The 27,755-nt window shown below is 49.3% G+C and overlaps 11 protein-coding genes across 11 annotated transcripts; 6 read left to right on the forward strand and 5 right to left on the reverse strand.

The window, feature by feature from the left end:
• Positions 1–739: 739 nt before the first annotated feature.
• Positions 740–2,843, forward strand: BGZ61DRAFT_447130 (uncharacterized protein). Its single transcript, XM_046245292.1, has 2 exons — positions 740–2,318; positions 2,403–2,843. Exons 1-2 carry the CDS (start codon positions 788–790, stop codon positions 2,696–2,698), a joined length of 1,827 nt encoding a protein of 608 aa, XP_046107931.1. The 5' UTR covers positions 740–787; the 3' UTR covers positions 2,699–2,843.
• A 409-nt stretch (positions 2,844–3,252) lies between these two features.
• On the forward strand, positions 3,253–3,900 carry BGZ61DRAFT_515842 (uncharacterized protein; the record flags this gene model as incomplete). The annotated part of the gene is made up of 1 exon (XM_046252262.1): positions 3,253–3,900. The coding sequence occupies one exon, from the start codon at positions 3,253–3,255 to the stop codon at positions 3,865–3,867; it is 615 nt and encodes a 204-aa protein (XP_046107932.1). The 3' UTR covers positions 3,868–3,900.
• A 906-nt stretch (positions 3,901–4,806) lies between these two features.
• BGZ61DRAFT_346209 (uncharacterized protein) lies at positions 4,807–7,374 on the forward strand (the record flags this gene model as incomplete). Its single annotated transcript, XM_046239851.1, has 9 exons — positions 4,807–4,928; positions 4,980–5,044; positions 5,093–5,209; positions 5,259–5,824; positions 5,891–6,015; positions 6,073–6,125; positions 6,288–6,463; positions 6,560–6,698; positions 6,764–7,374. Coding segments are annotated over 9 exons (1,974 nt in total), but the record flags the coding sequence as incomplete, so codon positions are not given.
• Positions 7,375–8,541: 1,167 nt separating this feature from the next.
• BGZ61DRAFT_447141 (uncharacterized protein) lies at positions 8,542–10,917 on the reverse strand. The gene is made up of 8 exons (XM_046245293.1): positions 10,397–10,917; positions 10,239–10,329; positions 10,153–10,172; positions 9,890–10,095; positions 9,522–9,841; positions 9,158–9,472; positions 8,921–9,097; positions 8,542–8,858 (listed from the first exon to the last, which is right to left on the reverse strand). Exons 1-8 carry the CDS (start codon positions 10,810–10,812, stop codon positions 8,679–8,681), a joined length of 1,725 nt encoding a protein of 574 aa, XP_046107934.1. The 5' UTR covers positions 10,813–10,917; the 3' UTR covers positions 8,542–8,678.
• Positions 10,918–11,734: 817 nt separating this feature from the next.
• BGZ61DRAFT_447143 (uncharacterized protein) lies at positions 11,735–12,979 on the forward strand. Its single transcript, XM_046245294.1, has one exon. It carries the CDS (start codon positions 11,768–11,770, stop codon positions 12,878–12,880), a length of 1,113 nt encoding a protein of 370 aa, XP_046107935.1. The 5' UTR covers positions 11,735–11,767; the 3' UTR covers positions 12,881–12,979.
• Positions 12,980–13,893: 914 nt separating this feature from the next.
• BGZ61DRAFT_492066 (concanavalin A-like lectin/glucanase domain-containing protein) lies at positions 13,894–15,310 on the forward strand (the record flags this gene model as incomplete). The annotated part of the gene is made up of 4 exons (XM_046250497.1): positions 13,894–13,981; positions 14,042–14,315; positions 14,371–14,987; positions 15,270–15,310. 4 exons carry the CDS (start codon positions 13,894–13,896, stop codon positions 15,308–15,310), a joined length of 1,020 nt encoding a protein of 339 aa, XP_046107936.1.
• A 1,024-nt stretch (positions 15,311–16,334) lies between these two features.
• On the reverse strand, positions 16,335–17,897 carry BGZ61DRAFT_515847 (uncharacterized protein; the record flags this gene model as incomplete). The annotated part of the gene is made up of 6 exons (XM_046252263.1): positions 17,622–17,897; positions 17,533–17,569; positions 17,432–17,476; positions 17,275–17,303; positions 16,850–17,217; positions 16,335–16,794 (listed from the first exon to the last, which is right to left on the reverse strand). Exons 1-6 carry the CDS (start codon positions 17,787–17,789, stop codon positions 16,338–16,340), a joined length of 1,104 nt encoding a protein of 367 aa, XP_046107937.1. The 5' UTR covers positions 17,790–17,897.
• Positions 17,898–19,437: 1,540 nt separating this feature from the next.
• On the forward strand, positions 19,438–20,505 carry BGZ61DRAFT_345785 (uncharacterized protein; the record flags this gene model as incomplete). The annotated part of the gene is made up of 1 exon (XM_046239821.1): positions 19,438–20,505. One exon carries the CDS (start codon positions 19,438–19,440, stop codon positions 20,503–20,505), a length of 1,068 nt encoding a protein of 355 aa, XP_046107938.1.
• Positions 20,506–20,553: 48 nt separating this feature from the next.
• BGZ61DRAFT_447146 (cupin 2 domain-containing protein) lies at positions 20,554–21,736 on the reverse strand. Its single transcript, XM_046245295.1, has 4 exons — positions 21,338–21,736; positions 21,218–21,276; positions 21,041–21,162; positions 20,554–20,976 (listed from the first exon to the last, which is right to left on the reverse strand). Exons 1-4 carry the CDS (start codon positions 21,590–21,592, stop codon positions 20,879–20,881), a joined length of 534 nt encoding a protein of 177 aa, XP_046107939.1. The 5' UTR covers positions 21,593–21,736; the 3' UTR covers positions 20,554–20,878.
• An 815-nt stretch (positions 21,737–22,551) lies between these two features.
• BGZ61DRAFT_475468 (glycosyl hydrolase family 3 N terminal domain-containing protein) lies at positions 22,552–25,374 on the reverse strand (the record flags this gene model as incomplete). The annotated part of the gene is made up of 4 exons (XM_046248699.1): positions 22,552–24,557; positions 24,614–25,002; positions 25,064–25,227; positions 25,306–25,374. The coding sequence occupies 4 exons, from the start codon at positions 25,372–25,374 to the stop codon at positions 22,552–22,554; spliced, it is 2,628 nt and encodes an 875-aa protein (XP_046107940.1).
• A 1,401-nt stretch (positions 25,375–26,775) lies between these two features.
• BGZ61DRAFT_415803 (uncharacterized protein) lies at positions 26,776–27,750 on the reverse strand (the record flags this gene model as incomplete). The annotated part of the gene is made up of 1 exon (XM_046243364.1): positions 26,776–27,750. One exon carries the CDS (start codon positions 27,748–27,750, stop codon positions 26,776–26,778), a length of 975 nt encoding a protein of 324 aa, XP_046107941.1.
• Positions 27,751–27,755: the final 5 nt, after the last annotated feature.

A 27,755-nucleotide genomic window follows, 5' to 3' on the forward strand; every position in this document is an offset into this window, starting at 1 on the left:
ACATTATGAGAAGTTTGTATCGATATGAGTCTCGCGATCCCACTTGCTTGCAGGGCTAGGGGCATGTTAGCAGTGGCCAATCGGTTGAGTAGTACCATATCATACCGGTTTGCCTTAGCTGTAGCTTCATGCTGGGTGTTATATGATTGACTCGATTGTGAAGAATGGAAATACCAAAAAAAAAGAGTAAAAGAATGGCCTAAGAAGAAAGGTTTAACAATAAAGAAAGTCGGAGACCTCATGTCTCGGAGTAAACCCACATTGCTTCATCGGTAAAACCCACACAGGTACGTAGACCGAAATAGCATCATGTCAAAAAAAAAACCCCACTTGTTTAGCAACATTGGTATCGGAATAAACCCACATCAGTTCTGAGGACAGAGCCTCCCCGGACATTCCGGTACGTATCATCGTACATCGAGGACCTGATTACAGCGTCGGCATCTGAGTCTTTGGCTCCTGATTGGCCTGTACCGTTGTCTCAGGTAGTGAGGGCTGAGGCCTAGCTGCAGGTGAATCATGGCATCGCGGCAAGCGGGTTGCAGACTCGAATGCTTTCGTCAGAGAATATGCCTGCTCAATTGATCTTATACCATTCACCATATGAACGAATCCCATGGCATTCGCCGCTCGGTAAGCAGCTCAACTTCAATTAGTTGTCCTTGCTCTCCATCACGTGATGAATGCCTACTCGAAGGACTGTGCTTCGGGAAAAACCCACATGCTCTGTGGGTTACCCATCCAATCTCACCTCCTTCATATCCTCTCAATCAGCGGGAAGCCGGAAATGTCCACCACAAGTCACACGTGTTCGGTCTGTGGCCGTGGATTCCTCCGACGTACCCATCTGCTTAGGCACGAAGCCACCCACAGGAGCACACCGGGGCACCCCTGCCAATTCTGCGGCAAGTCGTTTGTTCGCAGCGATGTGGCTCGACGACACGCTCAGTCTTGCAGGGCCAGGAACGACCACGACGCTGTGCGCGCATCAAAGAGGGGAAGAAGACGAGAAGCTTGCGACCATTGTTTTAGCCACAAGCTTTCGTGCGATAAGAAGAAGCCTTGCGAACGGTGCACCTCCTCCGGCCGCAATTGCACCACCATTCGCGTTGACCAAGATCCCCATCGTACGCAAGGCTATCTCGTTAGGGGCTCTGCTGAGGAATCAAACCGCTTAACAGTCTCCTTCTTATTGAATTTTACGGATCCCAACGTACATTCTACAATGGACTCCTTGAATGTCTCGGGCGCTGATACTACATTCCCCTTCCAACGCCCAAGCTGGTGGAACCGCGCTCAAAGGGAGACGGACTTCCCGAGTACACAACCCTCAGAAGCAGATTTCAGCCTCCTTCTTTGGGGAATTCCAGATCCGTTTAATAATCTCACGATAGAAACGGAGACCGCTGCGGAAGAAGAGTACTGGAATCTCGGCCTGCCACCATACCCCGTCCATGCTGAGAACGGCCAACTCCAGGATCGGGTGAGGTTACTTGTATCCGAGCTGCAACAGATAAACCCCGAAATCGAGTATGGAGACCTTCTAACGGGTCCAAACTTTCTGACCAATATCCTCGCCTTCTTTCGTCAACGACACTCACAGGTACCGCCTACTATCCATTGGCCGACATTCGATCCAGAGACCATCTCACTTCACCTCTTGCTGGCCGTTGCATTGGGCGGTGCCACACTCACATATCCTCGAGATGACATTACTAGTCTCCGAAAATTAGAGGCACTATGTGAGACGGCGGAAAGCTTCATCTTCAACAATCTAGACACCGTTGATACGGTAATCGAATGTGAGGGTGAAGAAATCAGTGACGCTACTATTGAAGCATGCCAGGCTGCGCTCTTGATCGAAGTGGTCCAAGTCAGTTTCAACAGCTATAAAACACGACGAAGGATCCTCTTCCAACGCCATACATACCTCGTCGCGGTTATGAGGAGCCTCCGGCTATTTTCAAGCACACACACACATGGCGATGGGAGTGAAACTTGGGCGGAGTTCATCCGGGCTGAGTTACTTATCCGGTTGGCTGCTGGCGCCTTTTTTAACGACGCAATGTTTGTCTTGTACTTTAACCACCCCCCGTGCGCTACAGTCTCTGAGATGACGGGGGATCTGACTTGTGACGACAATCTTTGGGATGCTGAGACGGAGAAAGAATTCGCAGCTCAGTGGGCTTTGCATGCATCAACCAGGCGCCCTCCACGACTTCGAGATCTGATTTCTCGTATGTTGGCAGAGGAGTGGATTGAGGCGAGGGGGGTTTTCCAAGACTTGAACATTCATGATTTACATCTCGTTCTCTGGGGTGAGTCCAATTCCGACGAGATGCTTATGGTCCTAAAGAGGATATGGCATCCTCCATTGCGTGCGCTAAATTAACATTTGACAGCTCTACAGCCGACCATTTTCAATCTTCGAGCAGCATTGTCAGTGGCTTCCTGTTTCTCCATGGCATCACGGGCCCTAGAGCGATGGAAGATTCTGTGGCAAAATGCAATGGAAAGGCATAGGGAATCTCAGGGGAAAAGCGAAGGCATTATACAGTATGCGTCCGGTGTGGCCTGGCTGACGTGCAAGATTCTGGAGGCGGAATGCAACGCCGGGGCACAGGGATCGCCCTATTTCCGTCAAATTGGTCGGCACAACGCTGCAGACCTTCACCAGTTAATTAAAGAGTATCAATAATTTATATTGAATCAACAGGAACTTTGAATCCCATCATCATGGCGCCAGATATCGCGGGGATCGTTGGGCTCATGCTCCTCCATCTTGGTCGTTTAATCAAAGACTAAGGCGTTTTCCGGGTTGACGTCTCCGTGGATAATTCAGCTTCTAATATAATTGATTCTCTTCGAATCTGGTATAATGAAGATAAAAACAAACACATTACAACTCGGGGGATTTGAAGGCTTAATTATTTCCATGGTCACATCCAGGTGCAAGATAATGTTCATTCGCCTGCAATCGCAAAGGCTAAGCATAAAAAAACTCAACATCTGCCCACGTGAGTGTCACCTGTCATTTTAAGTTTGCGGGAACCCGGAGAGTAAAAGATCAAGCGGATATTTAAGCACGACCAGGTCCTACATCTCACCTCCCCAACTTAAGATTACTGAGCTTCTTTTATAATCTTCTTCCCAGATATGCAGACTTGAATACTCTGCTTGAGGAACCTCCAAGTCTTCTCAACCACGATCATCACTTAAGGAACAACGCCCAAACCAAAAACACCAAACATCATGGCTAGCAACATTGCGCCATGGACAGACCAAGGCACCAGCGGAGCTATCCAGAATTGGTGGCATGAGAGAGATGAAGCCGTCCGTCATCATCAGGATCGATTTTACAATGCGGTGTGGAGTTGGTGCCGTGAAGTGAATGAGGGCACCTGTCGACTTGAAGATCGAATCATTGCCGCCATCCGGAATTGGTTTGAGGAGTGGCATGATGGCATCCGTCAACGTCGCTATGAGCGTATAGCTTTTCATTCTCAATCACCTAATCCGCCACCTACATATGAAGAGGCCTGTGGACGTCACATGCGATTCTTCTCTGCTGTCTGGGCTCTGTTCCACAAAGGGCATAGATGTGCTACTCGAAGTGAGGATCAAATCCTCACTGCAATGCAGAATTGGTTGCATAAGATACATGGATTCACCCGTCGACATATCAATTATCATTTACCTTCTCCCTCTAGCTCACATAATCCGCCGCCGACTTACCAAGATGCCTGTCGACATGAGACTCAAACCGTCGCTTCTTCTTCGCCTCCTTTACATAATCTGCCACCGACTTATGAGGGGTTTCATGACTATCGCTGGAGGGCTGACGTGGAGGGGGGTCACGCAGGCTGACATAGTCGAGGCCAGCTGATGCATAAAAATCACATATTTAACTAGACTCTGATAGGTCTCTTTGAAGAATCACCCTTCAGGAACGAGAGTTTGAGGGTAAAAGACAATCGTATTTATGAAACTGTCTAACAAATCTGCCTAAACCAAGGTCAATTAATTCCTTTCAACTATCAACCTCCCCACCTGAACCTGGCCTAAATCTTCGTGTAGAGAGAACTTCCACAATGGGAGAGTAGGTAGCCAAGTTATTTCATCCCCACCCAAGAACTCTTCTTCTAATCACGATAAAAAGCAACAATAACGTAGCTACTCATACCAGGACCAAGTTCTGCTTATCATGGTAGTCATCACACATAACGTTTAACAAGGATCGGACCCGACATCACCCCGCACTGTCTTCTAGAGTCAGATCGTAAGGCCGAATATCTCGGCAGACATGGCCCTGAGCTATTTCCCTTGATCGGTGCCGGGTCGCTACAGTTCTTGGTGCTATGCTGTGTATTTACTAATGACCTTGTCTTAATTGACAATGACTTGCTTTCGGACTTCGTTTCTCTCATGTAATAAATATTCCGTCTTAAGAAATTCCTTCTCACAACCCTTAATTTCAGTGTCTATAGGTACCATAACTTATTCATTCTATATTCTATTTTGCTGGAAACGACGGGAGGCGGAGAATATATTGTTCCGGGTCATTCGGTCAGAAATGTGACCGCCCCTCTCCGTCACACACAGGGCAACCATCGTTTACCACCAAGTTCAGCAGCTCAGCCGCCATCCTTGCTGTTCTGTAATAAACAGGACTTGGCCATCTAAATGTCTACTGCAGTTGCATCACCCGCCGCACGGTCCGCAACCGCGTAAGAATATTCAGATTTATTGGACCTCCTTATCTCCTGTTTAAAAGCCTCTAAGAGCTCCCTACTTACTTGCCTTTATAGTTGCGAGACCTGTCGCAGGCGCAAGGTGAAATGCTCTGGGAACCGGCCTTGTCAGAACTGCAGTCGACAGGGCCTGGACTGCCGCTTTGGCAACACGGGCCGACGAGGCTACTCAGAAGCGTGAGGGATTATCTTGCGTCTGTTCGACGCTAATTGCTGAATCACAAGCAGTTATGTACAAGGTCTTCTCGCCAAAATTAAGCAGCAGGAGGAAAAACTTCACGATATCGTGCCACGTATGCGGCTCTCTCCACCATACGTCATACTGTACTGACGCTTCCAAGTTAATGATACGCATGATACCAACCATTCAAGCACCCACGATAAATCCGTTGAACACGACATTGTAGATGCGCCGAGTGCATCGCAGTCTGGTCATGATGAACAACCTTTCAGCCCTCGTTCGTATCCAGATCTCAGCCTCCATTACTCAGACTAACTGTTCTGTAGTCACAGATTTGGCATCTGGCCCTGCTTTTGAATCACGAGTGCGGTCCATTTTGCTCGACCACACCACCAATACCCGCGACTCTGGCGTATCACCCGGAAGCTTGACCTTTATCTCGGCCGGCTTCCATGATACATCACCCAACGGGTGGCGCAACTCATTGGAGTTGGTCAAGGGTGTCTCTGCGCCTCCTCTTCTCTCAAAACAAGAATCATATCGTCTTTTTGATGTCTTCATCTCCCTCATGGGGATTAACCAGCATTTCATAGATCCGCGGAACTTCTCAGACTCAATGATTCTCCTGTATCAAAGCGACGCGACACGAGAACGCCAAAAGCAAACCATATGGTTTACCGAATACCTACTTGTCATGTCAATGGGAATGCTCATCGGCTCTCCTAGCAATGGATCAGGCAACCCCCCCGGTAACGCTTACTTTGCAGAAGCCCTAAGGCGTCTTCCGCCATTACACCAACTAGGGTCTCAGGGCATCATCGCTGTTGAGATTTTGTGCCTTGCATCACTATACCTTCAATGGTGTGACCGGAAGCATGACGCATATGTCTACGTATGGTCACTTCTCATCACGTATTGTCGCACTGGCCCCTAGCACAAGCTGATCTTGCTATTATAGATTGGCACTGCGGTACGGCTAGCCATAGGTTTAGGCTGCTCCATCCCATACGATGAGCAACAAGGACTCCCCTCCGAAATATGTCATCGCTCAAGAGTGTGGTGGACAGCCTATATGTTAGATCGGTAGGTTTCTTGCCTAAGTATTGCTGCTGCAACGACTAACTTCTCCTATCTGTGAAGTCGCCTTTCTGCTGCCCTGGGCCTTCCAACAGGAGCAGATGATCGTCAACTGCGTGCCGACCTCCCTCGACCATCGGCAGGTTTTCAACCTCCAATGCCACTAATCATTAATATCCAAATTGCAAGAATAACTGGTGAAATCATGACCTGTAAGACGTCCCAGACTCTCAAATAGACCTGTCTGGTTCCTCATTCTAATCGCTCATGTCATCTAGCATTTTACGGAAACAATGCAGTCTCGCAGACTGAACTTGTGCAAAAGATACAAAGTACTCTGCAGGCTCTCTACGAAGCAGGACGATCCATCCCTTCCAACTTCTCGATACACTTTTCTGATTCGAAACTCACGGTAACGAGGACAGGCGCGTCTCTGTATCTTATGCTGTTCCAGGTAGGAAATTTTCTGTCATACTGGGTATTCCCCATACTAATATCACCCGAGGCTATTATTCTCTGCATCAGGCCAATTATTCTTCAGTGTGTCAAGGATAAAGTAGTTGCCTCGAAAGTCAATCGGTCTCTTGAACCTCCATCACCCGTCATAGCTAGACTATGCGACTCATGCCAAGAGGCAGCAATCAAAAGTATTCGAATCCTCTCGTCTCTTCGAAGTGAAGAAAGCATCGGTTTGTATCATACCCCGAGCCCAAACATGGGCGTTGCAAGACCTTGTTCTTACTATTATCCACAGCGCTGTTTGGCTTTTTCGACTTGGACGCCACTTTCTCAGCTGCCTTCGTCTTGATCATGATGGGCTTTGTCAAAACAAACAATCCTCAGAAGCCTCCAGATGGACTCAAGCAAGCCGTGGATGTTCTCGAGTACTTGTCTGCAGCGGGGAACAAGGCAGCTGAGCAGCGACTGGGTGACTTGAAGCAGTTCTGTTACCATGTTTGGTCACCTGATAACTTATCAGAGGACTGGAAGTGGCTTGGAGTGCGGCAAATGGCGGTCCAGGACGATCTATCTGCTGGTGCCGTGATATCTACGATGGAAGCATCTGGCGAACTTGACCTTGTCAATCATGCTCCGAGACAGGCAGAAATGGCGCCACTTTACTCCTCTGATTGGCCTGAGAAATGGGGTGTGTGTTACGACGGAATGACTCTGATGCCCTCCACAGATGTTGGCCAGGGATCCGCGATGCTCGATTTCGACTTTGAAGAGACTTTTGGGATGGATATGAGCCACGGAGCGGAGGATATTTACTCGAGCTTCAATGATCCGGATCTCCCACTAACCGGCGTGGATGAGGTAGATTGGGCGGAGATTGGCAAGGTGTTTCACTATAAGGACGACTAGGGCTTCTCTACCTTGGACTGTTCAGCGGCGGGGATAATCACCGGTGCTACCAAAAACTTGATCAGAAAGCAGAAGCTGGACATAGCTTCGTTATCACTCATTTTTGTGACCTAGACTGTACTCCATTAAAAGTGCAACGGAGGGAAGCAAATACCGGTTGATTTTCAACGCTTAAACTGGGACTATTAGATACGCGTGCAGAGATGCTCCCCATACTCAATACCGTTATTCCTTATCAAGAATTACTAATCCACGAAATCAAAGTGACAGTTCTAAATCTGCAACTGCCTGGAGTGAATCAATTGAAACTCGGCCTAATGCGCTCTCTTCCACACTTGGAAAAGGCGACGTGACTCCTCCCGTCCCGATCCAAACCACTTGCAGCAAGCCGTCTTCAGGCCAGATAATCCGAACTTGAGGAGACCCCAGTCTGCCAGGGCCAATTGCTTCTGGATGGCTTGGGCCTTTTCCCGATTTCCGGATTGTTAAAGCCGAATACGAGCTACATGGACCTTCGGTACCAAATTGGCGAGGGCCGATATAACACCGTTGGAGCCTGTGACGAGCCCCGGGAGAAGGAAATCAGCTGTTCCAGGAAATGGATCATTTTTTTCCCGCCGAGACAGATGCAGAGATGCGCTGCAGCTTTCTCAAATTTCCGCAGGTGAGTTTGACACCAACGATATTGGATGCAGCATCGGCAAGATCAAGGAAGGTCGGAATCGAGGTCAATACCGCTCGCCGCCCCCCCGGAAATCTGTAGATGACCAGAGGCAATGCGGATTTTCGTGCAACCTGCTTCGAAAAATATTAGCATTGTAGCAAGGAATGGGTTATATGACCACCACACAGTTACCTCGATGTAGAACTAGTTGATGACTGGCTTGGTCATGGCAGCAGCCCAATAGCTCGGTGGCAGGACAAGGCCCTGATCTGCGCCCGTCTCCCGAGCGTCCTGACTGCCAGAGTAGTTAGCTTGGGCCAGGCGGGTAAAGTTGAGAGACAAGTCCAATACAAAGGGAAAGTGAACGACAAGAGCGGTGAACACAGCTATATGTAGTAGAGGTTTATCGTCACTGAGCCTACTTTGTAGTAGAGAAGACGAGAGATGTGCTTTAGGGTTAGTTATGATCAGAATAGAAGAAATTTCACGATCGATTAATACGTGAACAATATAAAGTAAAACTGGATAAACTAAACTGAATGTAAATACGGCCCCTTGACAAAAAAGCTCTCCGATTGAATAAAGTAAGTATACTATGTCCCCTATGTGACTGAAGGCTAATCATTCCAAACATACCATATTATACTGCGTCAGGGCTAGAGACAGAAGGCTTCTTATGTTCACCACGCCAACGTAACCCCATGTCCACAGCAAAACAACAGAGGATTAACCCTACAGCCGACGCGACAAATTTCCAAACATCTCGAGCTATAGAGGTAGTATCATTTTCTGTTGCGATGAAATTCATACCCCAGAAACCCTGTTTCACAGAAATTCTTTTAGCTCTTCTTTAAATATTATTGAACGGGCTTGTGCACTTACAGTCGCAAATGACAGAGGAAGAAAGATGAATGTCAGAAATGTTACACGTTTCGTGAAATCTTTTCCGTCATCTTTGGATTGTTGAAGAATCGTCCGGGTGTGATCCAGAAGATCCTGAGTGTTTTCCAGAAGTTCCTGGTTGCTTTGCAGCTGGTTTATGCTGACAATATTGTAGGCCTACAAGCGCCGCTGTTAGCTACCTCCAACGTCCAACAAAGAAGACAAGAAATTGCTCACCAGTCGTATCTCATTTTCAAGTCTGTCAACGAACGCATCTGCTCTCAGTTTCAGGTTTGCAAGGAAGCTGGCGGAAAACTGGAGCCCGGCGATGGTATTCGCCACTCCCGCTTTAGATTCGTCGGGTAGGGGGTGTGAATCAACATATCGTAAGGTTGATTTCACCGTCTTTGCCGCCACTTGGAGCGTTTCGCTCATATGAATTGCGTGGCGTGAGAGCTCGTGCATCTCCATGTAAAGATCTGTTACAGGATTATCAGGGCCCACTGTCCGGCTTCGCAACGCCAAAATGGTGCGTGCAAACTCGCGACGTTCCTTGGACAGAGTTAGGTTAGTGAATTTACCAAATTCATATGACGCGTACCTTTTCAATCTTGCGGACAGGCTCCCTGAACAACCAAAGCGCCGTATCATATTGCATGACAACGGCTCGTAGCAAAGCATCATATACAGAGAAAGGTGTCTGCTTGATGTTACTGAGACAGTAGGCCTTGCACGCTTCCACAATCTCGTCTTTGATTAGGATGGAATCGTCGAAGCACACGAGAATACAAGACGCCTTATCTTGATTCGTTTTGACCCATAGCACGCTAAATGACAAGTAAAGCCACTTGTAATCTGCGTCATGTTGCACATTCTCTTCTCGTAGGAATTTGATCAGAAATCGAGTAGCGTAGGTATAACCTTGGGATATTGCTTAGTTCTGTCCGTCCATATTGCCAACGCACTCACTGTGAGCTATGTCCTTATGCGTATGCCAGTCTTGCTGGCCCAGTAGGAATCCATTGGAATCCCAGCCTTCCTTTGTCAGGAAGAGCGGATCCAAATGCAGGTGTGTCGTCAACTCGCTGCATACTTCACGGTCGTCAAGCAGAACTTGGAAATCCGGGTCATTTTTTGGCCGATCACCTTCATCCACATGAATTTTGGGGAGGAAACTAAATCATGGTCAGGAAGGTCTCTAGATGAATGCATGTGAGGATTCCCTGACTTACAAGATCTCAAGGTCGTGGATCTGTTGTTATTGTTGTCAGCACAGAGCATGTGCTTGTCTTGTTAGGTCAAATAGGACTTGACTTACCAGAAGGTGGTCGGGAGACCCTGTTGTGAGAAGGGTATCAATGGTAGATCTCTTTTCCAAGGGGCTCGGTCCCTTCCGTTCCCCTGAAAGACTTCGACACGTTGTCAGCGTGGCTTCAATATTCCCAGGAATGTTCCAATCACGTTTGGCGGGCTTACTTTAGTTGCCAATGATCAACCTCGTGATACCTAAGTGACTTTGCCTGGTCTAAAGCTGGTGAATGTCCCGGAGCTAATAGAGTGTCTGGTTCGGATTGGTATTCTAGCTCAGATAGACTTTCTAGCTCGGATAGACTTTCTGGCTCGGATGGATATTTTGGCTCAGACGGATGTTCTGGCGCTCGTGGATGTTCTTGTACAGATGGATCTTCCGGTGCTGATATATCTTCTGGCGTCGGTGGATGTGCTTGAACTGGCGAATCTTCTAGCCCCGATAGATCTTTTGGCACTGGTGGATGTTCTTCAGCTAGCGGATGCTCTGGCTCCAATGGGACTTCTAGTGCTCCTGAATGTTCCTGAACGGGTGGATCTTCTGTCGCCGGTGGAGGTTGTGTCGCTTTGGAGGGTGGATCCATCTTTTCTTAAGTGGCGATGGTTGTAGTAACCATCGATTTGAAGGTGTACGATAGTAGAATTGGGTTTGTGTTGTTTATTCGAGCGGGGTAGACAAGGAGCTGTCTGTTGCAACCTATGACAAAAATACCGCAGCGCCACATGTAGTAAAAGAGTAAGATACCCTAATACAGAGGGCTCTCTTCACAGTTTGTTGAATTCAGACCGGATTTGCGTACTCCTCTATTATAACGATATTCTGACCTGAGTCGAAGGGCTGAGATTGGCCCAAAAAAGTCTGGCGAGAAAGAGGCGTCCTTGGCATCCTGGATCAATGCAATCATCAGATGCAGGATCCACACCTGATTGAGCAACCATGCTTAAAGTGAATGTGATAATTACGAATCCACGAAGTCTTATTCTTAGGAAAAGCGACGATATCTAGTCAACCAATCAATGGAAGGATAAGTCCTAGCCTAGGGGGAACTCAAAAGCGTCCCCCTAGTACAGTGGGATCGCTAGTGGTAGTGACTGCCTTATAAATCAGGTGTGGATCAGACGCTGGTTAAATGTTATCGTGAAAGTAAGGCACCCTCTGAAGTCCCAGGGGTCTAGACTAAGGCGGCCTTCGACGCGCACTGCGAGACAAATATATCTTATTAAACTATCTTGATACATGCAAAAGCATTAGGCTTGCTAATTTGCCTTGTCCAGTCTTCCACGCGTCGTTTGCCTTGTCCATCATCAGCTGTTAGCGTGCTACATGGGTTGAAGCCTATTCCCGTTTTTGGGGGTGCCTTGCAGCCTGCTGCAAGGCTCAATGAGATACCTCATTTCATAAATTTACTCGAGCCTCGATGGGCTTTTCCGTGGCGTTCCATGGTAAAATGGCTCTCAGTTGGGGCTATGCTCACTCAGCCCCGCCGCGAAGACCTGAGCACGTGATATTACTCATATGTGCTAAAGTGAGCGGAATACATGGGAGCTGTTCAGAATTTGCGCTTTCTCCAGCATCATTCTCCGGTGCCAGCCATGCGATATACGGTTCCGATCAAAGCCAGCCCCGAAAATCATGTCATGGGTTGTAATCTGGAGCCTTACGTTACGCAAAAAGTACATCAGGATCTTCTCAATGAAGCCATTTCTCGCATTCTGGTTACTGGAGCCATCCGAAGGCATCCGCCAGCTTCAGTGGCTGTGTTTGAACAGGACAGATTGTTCGATTTTCGGCGCCCAACGACGTCCCCAATCGACTCGACAGCGGTACAACTGAACTGTTTCCCGAATCAAAACCTGGTCCTGCATTATGCAAGCCTGATTGCTACCTACCTTGAGCTTTGTGGGCGCAACCCTGGCATTGTACAATTGAGCCTGCCCGAGCCTGCCGAAACGGCGCGTTATATGCTTGAATCCAATCTTCAGTCCATAGGACACATTGATATAGCTATTATAGGCGACGTTCAGTACTTGAAGGAGCTCTCCAAAGGTCAGTGGCAAGGGAATGGCGGATCCGAGCATGATATTTTCCGCTGGAATAAGTTTCAGTCTCCCAAAGGCAAGACTGTTGCGCTGGTGGGCTGCCAGGAAAAGATATGGGGTGATGCGGGTGACCACTTGGTTCGCACCCTCCACGCGCAATCAAACATTGAGTGCGTCATCTACATCGGCAAAGCTGGGTGTCTACAGCGGGGATATACCCCCAATGAATGGATTGCGACTGGGGATCAGGCTTTCGTCGAGAATGAAACCATCACGTGGCGAAACCCATTGGAAATGGTGATAAAAAGCTCTACGGCAGTTGCTCACGGTTCAATTGTTACCGTCCCGACTACTCTCTGCGAGACTCATGAGTGGCTTGGCGAATGGTCATTGAAAGCGCTGTCGGTGGATTGTGAAGTCGGCTATATTGCAAAGGCAGCAGCTGAACTGGATATTGCTTTTGGGTTTTTGAACATCGTTTCTGATAATCTGTATCAAACAGGTGGTGAGGACTTATCTAATGAAGAGTCGCATACTGTTATTAGTAAAAGAGAGAGACTGTACAAGGAAATTACTAAAATTATAAATTCCTTTCTGTCTTTAGACAACTAGCCATCAATTTACTATTACCAGAATAAAGATAGATTTTAAACTCTTATCAATAAATACTGCATTATATATAAAAGAGTTAAATGGAAGCCAATAGAAAAGATCTATTTGTTTCTTTTTAATTTTACTCAACATCATCAGATAGAATAAAGCCATACAAGGTTGGCTGGAGAATTGCTGCCGCGGCTCAGTCACTCCATAGATGTTATCAAGAGCAAAATTTCAGAGCGACTGGTTCGGTGATAAGCATAAATATCGCACGATGCGATAACCGTTCAGAATAACGCGGAGAACTGGGGGAGTCGGTAGTCTATTTGAAGGTCTTGGGCCGGCATTGTTGCTCGCAATGCCGGTCTCTGCCGGAACTTATACTACGTAAGTACTGCCAGGTTTCAATACGGTTGGCGTGTCGTTCTGACAATACTAGAGCCAAAATCGTTCGTAAATGGTTTGGTTAGAGAGGGTCGGGTTTGGTGACGGGTGGAGAAATACTCATACAGGGTCTACGGCGTGTGAATTCAACTTAGCTCCGTCAGAACATATAACCCTCCTACGTAAAGAAGGCGGTTTTGAGTCACCAAGACATTTAACTTCCAAATCCCAACTAATTTCAGGGTTTATTCATTATATGTGTTCGGCTCTTCTCTCACCTGAACTCGCGGCTGGGGTAGTAGAGTTGTCAATGGTGGTAACATGGGGTCACTTCGTTGTGGTTCTACTCCTCACGCGTCGCTACTGGTTCTAAGCAGGAGCTCTCCACAAATGGCTTCATCCACTGCCAGTGGTTACGCAGACCCTGGCTGCCAGTCCGCGTACGCTTGATTGTCGTGTTGCTGAAATAACGATGCCCGACTGATATGTGATCCTTAGTTGGGAGTTGCAATCTATCCTGAATTACCGTTCCTTCGTTGTCCTTCCATATCAGCATCATCTGCGAATTTTCTTTTCCGTTCCCTCATTTGTTTATTATCGATACGATTACATTCACTTGGACATCACAACATATAGCACTGACAATGTTTACACACTATACACTCGCTTTTGCAGCTGCAGCCTCCTTTTTGAACAAAGTCGTTGCTATCGATTGCAACCCAATCGAAGAGAGTAAGGAGTGCATCCCACGTCTTTCAATTTGAGACCGTCTTGTTAACCCAACATCTATAGCGGATTGCGATTCCGACGCTGGCCTCACGTCGTCCACTTACTCAGTGGACTTCACCGGTGGCGCTGACGACGACAACTGGGAGTCTGTCGGTGGTGGTGATGTCGAGTACACGGATTCCGGTGCTGAATTTACCATCACTGAGCAAGGCGATTCGCCTACTCTCCAAACCTCGTGGCATATCTTCTTCGGCCGCGTCGAGGTTCACATGAAAGCCGCCTCCGGTACTGGAATCGTCTCCTGTGTTGTTCTTCTCTCCGATGACTACGATGAAGTGTACGCCAGGCCTTGTCTACCGTTCTGGTGTTGTTGCCGCTGACAAATTATCCAGGGACTGGGAGTGGCTCGGCGGATATCCCGATGAAGTTCAAACCAACTACTTCGGCAAAGGTATCTCTACCTCTTCGGGTGGTGACACAACCGAGGAAGTAGACGATGCTCAGGACACTAGCCATAATTACACTCTCTACTGGACCGAGGAATCGCTGAGTTGGTATCTGGATGGCAGCCTCCTTCGAACTCTCAACTACGCCGATGCTAGTAATGGTGACGAATACCCTCAAACCCCTTCCCGCGTCAAGTTAGGCATCTGGGCTGGGGGCGACAGCGAAAACGCTGCAGGGACCATCTCATGGGCTGGTGGCGAAACAGATTATGACGAAGGGCCCTTTACCATGATCGTCGAAAGCGTCGACATTACCAACTTCAACCCGGCTGAGAGCTATACCTACAGTGACCAAACTGGTGATTATACCAGTATCGACTTTGACGTCGCCTCTGACTCGGATGATGACCCTGATACCACGGCCAGCACAACCACTCTCACCACTTCTGCCTTTGCAGTTTCGGCCTCCAAAGACTCTCATACCACCGCCACTCCTATCGCCACGGGGTCTGCGAGCCAAGTCTCCGGTGACAACAATTCCGACACGAGCAGCACCGGCAATAGTAACTCTGGCAGCACCAAGTCTAGCAACGACGTTTCCAACGACCAATCTAGCAATAGTGACTCTGGCGACAAGAATTCTGGCCAAAGCTTCGGCAATGGCCGTGGAAAGGACTTCGGCAATTCCATCGGTAAGGGGAGAGACCAAACTTCTGCTAAGAATGGTGGCTCGGCCATCGGTTCTTTTGCCAATGGTGCTGGAAGAAACTCATTTATCTAATGTTTGTGTATTCCCTTGAGTGACGGGGCTGTTCTTTCTGTTGCATCATCTACGGATGGTCAAGGTGAGGATGATCAGATGTATTTGAGATGTTCTGTAGCGTAATCTCTTTTCTAGCCACATATCGTATTAATCTGACAAAGAGGAGGCCAGCCGCGGCTTTAAATAATTAATTTTTACACTTCAACTTCAACTTCAATTATTTAGTAGATTTCTTCATCCGGGTGATAACATGCGATTCTGAAACAAAGCCCCAATTGTCTCGTGCCTTGCATACCTTTAACGCTGTCTCTGGGAGCTAAGGCGTATTATTCCCTTTTGATTTGGTCTACATTTCAAGGGGTCGTGGTGCTAAATTTAACATAGTGACCTTGTGTTTCAGGTTCCGTTTATGGTTCTCTCAATAGACACCAGGGATCCCTGCGAGTGGCGAGGGAAGTGACGACTGGACACCGATCCCGGTCCAAATTGAGTGTGAGCCCATGTTCCCCTTCCAGTGGTAGCCTCAATTCAATCATATGCTGTTAGTCTAGAAACGTCAAGATCTGTAGCAAAACACACATGGCGTTGGAGACGCAATAGAACGATGAATATCAATGCTATGCTTTGTGCTGAAAGGAAATATTTTAGGAGGCCTGGACCAGCATACGAGAGCTCCTTGCAGACCACATTTTCTTTAGTTTACTAGTATGATTTTATTCCGTTGGAAACCCCATTATTTGGTGAAATGGTTTAGTTCGCATTGATTATTAGTTGGCTGACAAGTTTACTCGACTTGTGTGGTTTGCGGAAATTCCATTTCGACTTACCCTACACCATTAGGAACCCTCTCTCCATGCCATCAAATTTGCTGGTGTTTGATGGTTTTCTGGGGGCAAAGATCCATAAACTACTCAGGTATTTTGCAGCTGCCTCGCGTGCACTCTGGGCTCATTTGACACTCGTCTACGCGGACAGCTGATGATCAAGCAAATCAGAAACCACAACGGTCCTTTAAAAGTGAACAATAGTGTCGTGAAATGTGTTGGGTATATGATTGCGATATATTTGACGTGTTTGCAACAGAAGACAGCGAATGGGAAGCGCATGCATCATAGACCTTTGGAATTATGCATACAGGTACATAAGTCTGCTACATTTGGCGAGTTGTTATCGACCACTTAGTCTCAACCCGAATCTCGTTGGATAGCTTGGAAGACGTTGTCAAATTCTTCTCCGATCCCGATTCATCTCCCAACCCAGTGACTGTAGCGTCCTGCGCTCCGCCAGGTGGGTAGTAGTTATCCATCTCCCACGACGAGCTGTCGGGGTTTGATCCCGACCGAACTTTGCTCACCGGAGCGGACCGTTGGCTCTGATCTCTAAATCCAGTGCTCCGCTCGTCGGAATATTCGTCCAGCTTGGACCCTCCCATCCTCCTCTTGTATTTCGCGTAGAATGGTCGAAGCATCGGAATACTGACGCAGAGGACAGCGAGGTTCGGTTCGAGCGTGAAGAGGAAGACGGTGGTGGGCATGGTGCCCGTAACGTTGCCGGCAAGATCGACAGTGGAGATGTAAATTAACCGGAATATCGCGCAGACAACACAGCTTGAGAAAACAATTAGCATAGATCCTTCGTCACAAGGGGGACAGCTGGTCATACGCAAGACCTAACAAGAAGCAAGATGTGATACCGATCTTTTCAGACTTGCGAGTCTGCAAAGTCCAAATGCTGTGCATCGGCAACGCCATAATAACGAGGTCGCCCAAGGCGTTGGTCGCAATCAAAGATTGGATCATGTGAATGTATTCGCCGCATACCCCCAAGCCTGTCCATTGTGCCTCGACTGGGTTGCAGATGAAGATGCAGGCGCACAGGTAGGAAACAGTCCAGGCTCCGACAAACCCCAGTGAAATCTTGGACGAGAGCTGCATGAATCGAGTGGGAAAGACGCGAATGAAGAAGAACAGCATGCTACTCTTCACGCATGAAAGCAATGTGACGTACACGATTTGCATCCCGAAGGTCAACTGGTGGAGTGTGAGTAGGCTGGTGGTGGCCATCTGCATGGGTTATTGCTTTCGTACCTGGAGAATGAAGGGGACATTGACGACGACTGAAAGGTCATGCAACGATTAGTCCAGGTCCGGGATAACTTTTGTGGAGGGGTGAGATGGTATTCCGTCGTAGGCGATTCATGGCTGACGATGGCATCCTGGTGGACTCTGTCTTGGCTCAACTCACGTTCTGGGTACTCGATCAAACTCCAGCCGTTGCCAACTCGAGCGACTTGGAAATGTTAGTTGACTTGGTTTGCCCGGTGCGTTGAACGAAATGCTTCTTACAGAAACCTTGACACACCAACATGGCCACTGCTAAAGGCTGCGGGAATATCAGCTAGCGAACTGGGGTCGGTGACTGGGCGTCAACAAACCGTCGCGGCCATGACCATTCTATCATCCCATCCTACACCCGGACCTCTGACACGTCCGACAACTCTCAGGGAGACTACCACGAGGACGAGGGTGACGACGATGCAGTTGATGATGAGCTCAGCGCGCACGTAGCCCTTCACCGGGAAGTAGATGCCTGGCGCTGTCATGATGGCCGGCAAAAGGAGCAGCGCAGTTGAGAGGAGATGGCATGCGTGCGGTCGACAGGTTAGTGTGTCTTCTGAATCCGGTAGACGGACGGCAGATATATTTGTGCGTCCTGCGCGAGTGCCAGCGCGACCCAGCTGCACTACGGCGAAAAGTACAGTGAAACTGAAGATCTCTCCCGTGGTGCTGGGCACCCCATTACGTATGTAGCCTTGGAAATTTCTTCGCCAATTTTCCTTCGACAAGGGTTCCCAGTATTCCCAGTATGCCAACAAATCGTGGCTGTTACCTTGCGAAACAGCCGTGCTACAGCCAACTCCACATCGGGGGCGACTAAAAACATCGGCGATAGTGGTGTGAGGCTTCGGCCCGCCCCTTAGCAGACCGTTACAGAAGAGCTAGCTACGATGGTTAAATGATAGGTGTTTCTAAAAATTATGCAAGCTCTCTTTAGAAAGAAGTCTGTTCTTTCTTGATTTGTTGGCCTGAGATTCGCGGTGGCGGCCAAGCAGTGGCAACCCCACAGGAACGCGTTCACAATGCGGGTCTGTCTAATAGCTAATAGTGAAAAGAGCAATTGAAAACAGATGAAAAGTGGTATGACGAAAGCTCTCGCTCCAAAACTCGTGGGTTCTTTAAGCTGTTCTGTTTCTCACGGCCCAACGTCCCCTTGACTACGCACCCAAACAGCCCATCCAGGAAGCCCGGTTGATGGGCTGATGTACGCCTTCTTGCTTGCTTATTGGGATCTACAAACTTGTCCCCGAGTTGGGTGATGCTAAAGTCTCCGCATTTGCGGAGCTTCTAGTCCGTTGACGGATCCCGAACCTCGGTAACCGCAAAATCGGCGAATGCTCCGCCATAACTAATGCAGATTCCTGCGGGATGATGGTTCCCCGTCCGCTAACATGGGTCTCCTGGAACCACAGTTCGCCAATCTCTCCGAATTCGTCGACGGTCCTTTCTCTAAACTTGGCCGCCCTAGTAAAGATGTACGCATGCTTGCCGGAGATGACATGGTCAGTGGCCAGCTTAAACAGACTCAGCGGGGCTGGCTGGGTTTTGAGCGGTACTAGCTGTGGAGCTGAACAAGAGAAGTTGGCGAAATGCTCCGTCATTTGCTGATGTCTTGGCACTGAGATGCCGAAACTACCTATGTATTTTAATCTAGCCCATCCAACAATTCAACGCTGGTTGGTTTCTCACCATCCCTATTAGCTCGCTTGTGCCTGAAAATCCCCGGATTTCACTTCCTATTCAATCGCCTCACGTGGCGAAACCGGTCGAACTTCGGGGTGCTGCATGAATCTACCCACGGGGGATCCTTGCTAGATGGCCTTGGTAGCCGCTAGCTTCTCGCGCTGCAAACTGGATTGACCGAGGCTGCAGGGGAAAATGAAACGCTCCAATGTAATCTAACAGGGCTTGCACGGAGTATCGAGACGTCAAGAGCGGGCCAGCCTCCCGCCAACCTGGCAATGCTACTCCACCCACCCATCATTCCTACAATGGGAATGATCTATAAATGCGCGTGCAAGCGAGACAACCAGAGACAGATAATCCCTACGCCATCCCCTAGTATTTCAGTAAAGGAAGAAGACAAAAGCAAAAAACCTGACCGGAACAAAACACCCGAAAACATAAGCGAAAATGGCATCCTCTACACCAACCACCACTAAGCAATGGATCCTCGTCAACAAGCCTACCGGGGCCCCTGTCCTTGATGGACCTGACGCAACCTTCAAGCTGCAGACGGTTGATCTGCCGCAGCTGAAGGAAGGCCAGATCCTCTGCAAGGTGCAATACTTCTCCAACGACACCGGCCTTCGGAACTTCATCCAGAGCACTGTCGCCCCTGAGCGCTTCTACGTCCCCACTGTTCCCCTGGGTTCACCCATGCGCTCAGGTATCATCGCTGAGGTTGTGGAGTCTGCTTCGCCCACCTACAAGGCTGGAGACCTGGTCATGGACTTTCACCTTGGCACATGGAGCGAGTATGTCGTTCTCGAGGCAGCCAACAGCCAGGCCTTGTCCCCCTTGCCAGGAGGTCTTGCTCTCACCCACTACCTCGGTGCCTTTGGAGCGTCTGGCATAGCCGCGTACACTGGATTGTACGAGGCAGGGCAGGCAAAGCCCGAGCATACCATTGTCATCTCCGCTGCTGCGGGCGCGACAGGATCTATGGCCATTCAGATTGCTGTTAAGCTTCTCGGTGCCAAGCATGTCGTGGGAATTGCTGGTTCGGACGAGAAGTGCGCATGGGTGCGAGACCAACTTGGAGCCCATGCCTGCATCAACTACAAAAGCCCAACCTTCCTCGAGGAATTGAAGGCTGCTACACCGGACGACGTTGACGTGTACTTCGACAACGTTGGAGGAAACATCCTGGACGCCATGTTGACTCGCATGAAAAAGAACGGCACGATTGCCGTCTGCGGTGCCGTCAGCGGGTATAACTCTGATGAGCCTATGGCGCTGAAGAATTGGTTTGAGTTGATATCCATGAGAATTAACATCAGAGGTTTCATCATGCTGGATTATATGGACAAGGTGCCTACGATCCTTGGGGAGCTTATTGGTGCTGCGGCCGATGGGAGAATCAAGTTGCAGAACTCCGAGACAGTGGTGGAGGCACCAATCGAGGAGCAACCTGAAGTCTGGATGCGTTTGTTCAGCGGAGGCAACCAGGGCAAGCTCCTTACCAAGTTGATTATTTAGAGTATTAGGCCGTTTGACACTGCTTGGAGCGGAATTGTTGAACTTGGCCTTATTTAACGTCAATAGAAATACCCGTATATATTGAGCATTGAAAGAGTAAGAAAACACATGAATTAGGGTCAATGATTTGTCAAAGGAACTAAACCAACAGAGATACCAAACTGAACACCCGTATCTTAATTGACTCGTACTCGAAGGATGTGAGGAGATCAAAGCTTGTTTACCCCACGTAGCTGTTCGTCGACGTGGAGTATAGGGCTGGACTCGTAGCGAAACTGTAAACAATGGACCCCAATATTCCGGAGCTAGAACGCGCGTTTCATCAAGAACTGCTCTAGATACCCTAACACAGTACGATCGGAACAGTTGAAAGCTATGCACGTTCTTCACCTCCCCCTCCAGTTCCCATCTCATTGGGATCAAACCCTTCCGTGCCTAGCGTTTTCTCACCAGCCTTGACAGGTTCCGCGGCTTGACTTCAGTCAGTGACTAGTTTGGCCAATTTGAATTGAGGGTGGTGATGAGCATAGCTAACCTATCAGGACGAATAAAACACGAGCTGTCTTGTCGGTTCGGTTTTCCCAGCTATGGATAGTTCCACGCTGAACACAGGTATCGCCTGCTCTCAGTGTGTTTTCAACGTTATCATCGAGTCGACTATGATTTATACGTCAATACCAGAACAAGACGAAGTATGCTGACAAGGACTGACCAAACAATTTCTCCCTCTAGGATTATGCCAAAATCAAGGGACTCTGTGCGGTGAAACAGCTACTGAAAATTAATTGACCCATATATCATAAGGATGTTCAGAATTGAGAGTGCCTCTTACTGATCTGTTGTTAGGTTTAAAGTCAACGACCCTCAGCACAACACCGTCTTTATTCGCAAGACTTGTTGTCCGCTGAAGTATGGGATCTGCCCATCCATCGTTCGAAGCTGGAAACTGGTGTGTCTCATAGAGAACCGCAAAATCAATCGTTTCATCTACGGAGACCACAGGGATTTTGGAATCGGCTACAAAGATGGCGTTGCCGGCTGTGTCGTGACCCGTAACGACTCGACGAGGGGGTGGAAGTTCCGCCATGGTGTGTGTAGCCTTATGGCTTTTTCCTTCTCAATTTGGATGGACCGGGTGCTGATTGACATGAAAGGTCCAAAACGCCGGTATATAGTCGCTGAAACTGTTCTTTGACCAACAATCAGTATTCTGGAATGGTGTCGCTGCTCCATTCGAGTCAAGGAAGAAGTCAAAAATGGCGGATGGCTCGCACCTTTATGCTCTCATTCTCCCTTGGACACTCGAGGAATGCAATGGAAAGGAGCGTGACACCCAATTTGACTTTGAGCAACTGCCGTAGGCATTTGTTTGGTCAATACCACACCGGTCCGCTCAAATGCGTCACGTAGAGTCAGACAGCGGTTTCATTGGCTGGCGAATCAATCAGTGCTCGTATCGGTATAAGCCACATTGCGATCTCCTAGACCGGTCCGTCCGGCCGATCCTCTGAGGATCTTTGTCTCGTACACCCGGTAACGAAAATAATTCGGATTCTGACTAGACTAGCTTAGTCGGTCCGACCTAGACGACAACATCATTGAGCGTGTTCTAGATAATTTAGCTCTAGATTCAGTTCGGATTCCGCCATCTTTTGGGATTTTTTTATACGTCTTATTGATTTATTGGAACGATGAACGCTAATCTGCTGTATTCTGTAGGTGGTACTGTTAGGACACGAAATTAAAATCATGAATGGGAAGCGGGGTACTGTGGTGGCACTATCGTGAAATATTTCATCATGCAGCTAATCATCGAGGCGATGTGTCACAACGAATTTGGTTGCAAGATAGGGGCTTATTTTGTATTGAAAGTAAGGACTCTGGTTATTATACGCACAACTTAGATCACTCTCGAACACATTGCTTTCCCTCAAAAGACAAGAATATCTACCACGAGAGCTAAGAACACTGCACGGCTCCATAGCACTCGACAAGCTCGGAGCGACCCGTAAGGGCATATAGATGCTAGTTCCATGGGCACGACACCTATTGCAAAGCCGCAGACAAAGGCAGGTTTCGCGACGAACTGCCGATATATACCGTCTTCTCGTGCTCAGTGACCTCCCAGTTTTGGAGAGTAACTTCCCAGTTGCTGAGATCACGCCTATTCAGCGACGCCGAGAAAGTGGCACTAGCGCCAGGGTCTAGAGTGAAGCGATCGAAGCCACGCAGAACACGGACAGGTTCGTCAGGGCCGCCGAGGGACACATAGAGCTCTACAACCTCGGCACCAAGCACGTCTCCAGTATTGGTGACAGTGCAGGTCACGGTGTACAAGACATCCCATAGCTGGGGGTTGCCGCCGGGCGCACCACCAGCGGGATGTGCAGCCTGTGCGGATGAGCTGAGGGCGTTCGGGGGCAGGAATTCGGCCGCTGTCTGGCCATAATCCCTGTCATCCGAAGCTTCGCGGGGGTCGGTTGAGTTGAGGTAGGGGTAAATGAAGGTCCTCGAGAAGCTGAACTGATCCTCAGGGAAGAGATAGTCCTGATAGTTGGGGGAGAAGTTGCCAAAGACTGGTGCGGCACGAGAGGAGCCTGAGAAAGCGCTGTAAGGCTGGACTGGCCACTTCCGGACCTGGATATCGGAGTAGCTAAAGGTCGTGTACGATAGACCGAAGCCAAATTCCCAGATGGGAGCACCCTCGCCGCCATTGGGAGCCACGCGGTCAAAGTGGCGATAGTCGATAAAGACTCCCTCGTCAAAATCGACCTGAGGAGCCTGCTTGCCGTTGTTAGGCTCAAAGAGAACATCCACCCCGTAGCTCTCTAGGTTTGGGCCCCAAGTGAACGGAAGCTTGCCCGATGGGTTGACTTTGCCGTAAAGGATGTCGGTGATGGCGTTGCCGGCTTCTTGGCCGGGGAGACCTGCCCATACTATGGCGGTGATGTTGGGATTCTCGTACCAGGAGGTAACGTCAACAGGGCCGGGCGAATGAATGACGATGATGGTGTTGTTGCAGTTGGAAGAAACGTTGTGGATAAGGGCATCGCCGTCTCTCCATAGAGTAAAGTTCCTGCGGTCGCCAAAGTTCCCGTCGACTCCAAGGTAACCCTCCCCAGAACCTGCATGAACAAAGACGATAGATGTGATTTCTTCCTTGGAGGCCAGGAGAGTCGTTTGTATTCCGTAGTTCGTCAGAACGCTTTCGTACCTTGATCCATCCTCAAGAGCCTGTTGCTGAAGAGCGTAGTCGGGAGTGATGAGATACGGGTAGTTTGCTGTGCCAGAGCCCCATCCAGCCGCGAAGAGACCTTCTCCGCATGCCCTATCGGCACAGCTGTTAGGTCCGTTCGGGTTTGGACCAGCGTCCTCGCCAAATACACCAAGAAACTTGGGCTTCTGGAGAGGAAGCGAGCCCTCGTTCTTTAGGAGCACTGTGGCAGCAGCACCAATCTCGCGAATGAGGTTCGCATGGTCAGATCGCACGTCTACATGACGATTAACGACCTGCCAGTTCTCTTGGGCAGTGAATTGGACGGGGCCGTAGGCGTCATCGGTCCACGAGGAGAAGTTGATTTCGGGCTGGTCCTCTACCGTTCTGCCTACCTTGAAGTAGGCGGCCATGATCCTCATTGCCATGTCATCAACCCTGTAAGCTGGCACAGTACCGTTCAATACCCCAAGCGTTAGATTGGTGCCCCAGTAACTCCTGCCGGTGTTCAGGATAGTATCGCCAGCCATGGTCATATCAAGCCCGGCGACGGCGGTTGCCGCTCCGCTGTGTTGAGCCATCCAGTCGCTCATAATGAAGCCCTGGAAGCCTAGCTCATTCTTCAGCAGGCCGTTCAAAAGCTTGGAGTTCTGGCAGCCGTAAGAGTTATTGACCTGCTGATATGAGCACATGACGGAGCCCACGCCAGCTTTGACGGCATCGGCGAAGGGCCATAGGTAAAGCTCATGCATGGTCTTATCGTCGATGTTAGACGACAAAGACTCGGCAAGATGGGGAAGTCCATGACCGGCTGCCTCCCAACTGATTCTATAGTGCTCTGTAATGGAGGTTTAGCATTGTACTAGGCAAAGAGGCAGTTGTCATGAGACGCACCTTGTTCGTTTCCAATGAAATGTTTTGCAGTGGCGATGACACCAGCACTTTGCAAGCCCTCAACCGACTCAGCCATAGCCACGCCGGTCAGCCATGGGTCGGGAGAGAAACCCTCCCAGTTACGGCCACCGGAAGGGTTTCGCCCGAGAGGACCCGCGACAGGTGCAAGCACGACATCAACGCCTTTGTCCCTAAACTCCCTACCAATTGCCTGAGCCTTTCGATAGATCAGATCCCTGTCCCAGGTAGCAGCAGCCGATTGCCCCGATGGGAAGACCGAGTTGTAGTCGGTGAGTCGGACCCCGACTGGGCCGTCTTGCATGCACAGGCCGCGTAGGCCTAGGCGGGGGATATCCCCGACATTGCCGACGCATCGTTCATTCATCCAGCTAATCTCCTGTTAGATTCAGACGTATTATAGCTACCGTTGCTAAGGTTGAAAGTGCTTACCCCACGCCAGTAGTCAAGTTGACCTTTTCGAGCAGCGTCATTTGGGAGACAAAAGCCCTTGCCTTGGTATAGGCTTCACTCCAGCCATCAGCGCCAGAGTCCATCCACGGTGATGGATATACGGGCTCCGAGAACGCAATAGGACCGCCATCTTCCTGTCGATGCTGAGAGACGGTTAGCCATCATTTTTTGTCGCCGGTGCTGGGCAGCCCGTTAAGAGAAGAAGGAAAAGATGAACAAACCTTGATAAGGCCGGCTTCCGTGATCCCGCATGCTTGCAGCAGGACACTTGCAAGGAAGAATGCCTTCATGGCGAACGATATAGATGGGAGAAACTTAGAAGTTCAACACAGTTTCAAAAGTAGATCTGGTCTGACTTCAAGCTGAGGAAGCCAGATTTGCTCGGAAGCTTGAGGCCATGATGATCCTCTTATACTCTGTCAATGTCGGGGATCGCGATCACTCCGGTGCTTCAACCCGCTGGCCGAGCTCGGTCAACCCACGCCCTAGCTATCATTCATGCTGCTGTACCGGCCCTTGAGGGATTTTGCCTCAATTGCCAGCCAGAAACCCGCGAACATAACAACAATGGGAGGCAAAAGTGGACTGATGGCCAAACTAGTTGTGGTTCTATTTCGGCCTTTCTTTACAGAATCAACTACGATGTTATCCCAAGTAATAACTAGACCCAGCTTCTAACAAGTAATATCGGCCCGTCTCTCAACTAAATATCTCGTGATTCCTTGGCATCTTCCCCGCGTGACGGAGCATCTAAGCATGGCTTCTCTTCCCCGCCTCCCCAGGCTCTCCCCGCGCTGTCCCACTGCTCGGCTGGGCCGTTTCTAGTCCTTGTTCAGTTAGCATGAGCAAATGTTTTCCCCCAACCGAATATTCTGGGGCTATTGAGGGGAAGCTTATATTACTGGATAGCTGGATACACCCCTCGGAAACATCTCCCGCAACACACCCTTGCCCAAGTAAACTTTATTATCAGTTTTCTCGACTCTCCACTACTCTGCTAAAACCTTTCGGTTCTAGTGAAATGCACCCTGCTTACATGCCATCTCCTTACATGCAATTTACTAGCATACATACACAGTTAAGTGGAAGGCGGATTCGGCCCGGATCGGACGGGCGTTAGCCTTGCCAGGCTCTTTCTAATCCCCGCATCACTGACTGCATAAGTAAGGTTGCGATATAGCCAAAGTTGAAAGGCAAATCCGGAGCTAATGCAGCCTGCTGACAAGTGGGTCCACGAGTGAGTGGCTGTTACTAGTGGAATCACAGGGACGATGCTAGGACCTGATGAACTATATGACGATGAAGGTATGTTAGCTATGTGTGACAGACAGTGTGTCGCAGGGACGATCACCTCTGTCCTGTATGCCTAGCATCTCAGGCTTAAAACAGGACAAGTCGGAACAAGGGTCCGACCTCGGGGCCACCAACAATTACAGATCCATGGAGTCACCTTGGAGCAGTCGAGACGCATTGTTCACCACTGGCATCACGAGATGGAATGACAAGGAATTCCTGGTAGCAGAGGTTTTTCAAGCACTGTACTGCTCGTTCAATAGCATTCATGAGGTGGTCGCAGAATCGATCAGAAGTTACATAACATTCATCTTTGCGTTTACTTAAGCTAAGGTCTAACCGACAAGAACACTGGTATACAGTTCAGGTTGCAGTGACAGAAAAAGCTACTCATAGACTTATAGCTTCAAAAGCTCGAGACTCTTTTCCCACAACTTCCCGGGGCCTTCTTCGTCGTAAGCCCAGTCTGCATAGCCAGCACCGCCGGTACCTGGAGACTTAGCAACCTGGGTATCCTCCAAGTATAGGCCACCTTTGCCCTCAAGTTCAGGTGAAACCGCTGCGAGGACGGTGGTTGCAGCTCCCTGTTCAATGCTCTTCCAGTTCTTGGCCAATTCTTTGTCAGCCGCCCAACCCCGTTTGACCTCTTCAGAAACATGTCGTTGGAGTTCAGTGGCAATACTGCCGGGGTGAACAGCCCATGCATGAAGGCCCTGGGCTCCAAATCGTTTTTCGATTTCTCGCGCCGTCCAGAGGTTGGCAGTCTTGCTCTGGCCGTATGATTTCCATGGCTCATATTCACCCTCGAGGGTCAGATTGTCCAAATGAACCGAACCAGCCTGGTGGGCACAGGATGAAAGAATGATAGCTCGGGAGTTGAAAATGGGGGTCGACGAGTGAAGTAAGGTGTCCTTGAGCAGGCAGAAGAGGAGAAAGTGACCGAGGTGATTGGTGCCGAACTGGGTCTCGAATCCATCTGCTGTGCGGCCTTCGGGACATGCCATGACGCCAGCATTCTCAATGAGGATATCTAACTGGTCGCTCTTGGACTTGAAGCTCTCTGCGCAAGCACGCACCGAGTCTAGAGAGCTCAAGTCAAGCTGCAGGAAGTTGACACGAAACTTGTCCGCCAAATCGTGCAGTGCCGCCTTGGCCTTGTCGACATCACGAGCAGTCACGTAGATAGTGGCGCCAGTGCGATAGATTGCACGGGCGGTGTCAACGCCGATGCCTGATGAGCATCCGGTGATGAGGACGACCTTTCCTGATAGCTTTCCTTCTAAATCATAATCCGTGATGATCTGAGAAGCAGTAGGACGCGCATCGCCGGGGCCATCGGGCTTTTCGTGAACTGCAGCGTACTTTGAAGACATGTCGC

This window comes from Ilyonectria robusta, assembly GCF_021365365.1.
Source record: "Ilyonectria robusta strain PMI_751 chromosome Unknown BGZ61scaffold_5, whole genome shotgun sequence".
Taxonomy (NCBI): domain Eukaryota; kingdom Fungi; phylum Ascomycota; class Sordariomycetes; order Hypocreales; family Nectriaceae; genus Ilyonectria; species Ilyonectria robusta.

Coding starts and splice junctions, on each gene's coding strand:
- BGZ61DRAFT_447143 (XM_046245294.1), top strand. CDS start 11,768: ATGGGAGCTGTTCAGAATTTGCGCTTTCTCCAGCATCATTCTCCGGTG.
- BGZ61DRAFT_447146 (XM_046245295.1), bottom strand. CDS start 21,592: ATGGCGGAACTTCCACCCCCTCGTCGAGTCGTTACGGGTCACGACACA. Junction 21,277..21,337: donor TTAAACCTAACAACAGATCA/GTAAGAGGCACT, acceptor AATTTTCAGTAG/CTGTTTCACCGCACAGAGTC. Junction 21,163..21,217: donor CTAGAGGGAGAAATTGTTTG/GTCAGTCCTTGT, acceptor TATAAATCATAG/TCGACTCGATGATAACGTTG.
- BGZ61DRAFT_447141 (XM_046245293.1), bottom strand. CDS start 10,812: ATGGATCCACCCTCCAAAGCGACACAACCTCCACCGGCGACAGAAGAT. Junction 10,173..10,238: donor GGTCTCCCGACCACCTTCTG/GTAAGTCAAGTC, acceptor CAATAACAACAG/ATCCACGACCTTGAGATCTT. Junction 9,098..9,157: donor TTGAAAATGAGATACGACTG/GTGAGCAATTTC, acceptor CGGCGCTTGTAG/GCCTACAATATTGTCAGCAT.
- BGZ61DRAFT_447130 (XM_046245292.1), top strand. CDS start 788: ATGTCCACCACAAGTCACACGTGTTCGGTCTGTGGCCGTGGATTCCTC. Junction 2,319..2,402: donor TTTACATCTCGTTCTCTGGG/GTGAGTCCAATT, acceptor AACATTTGACAG/CTCTACAGCCGACCATTTTC.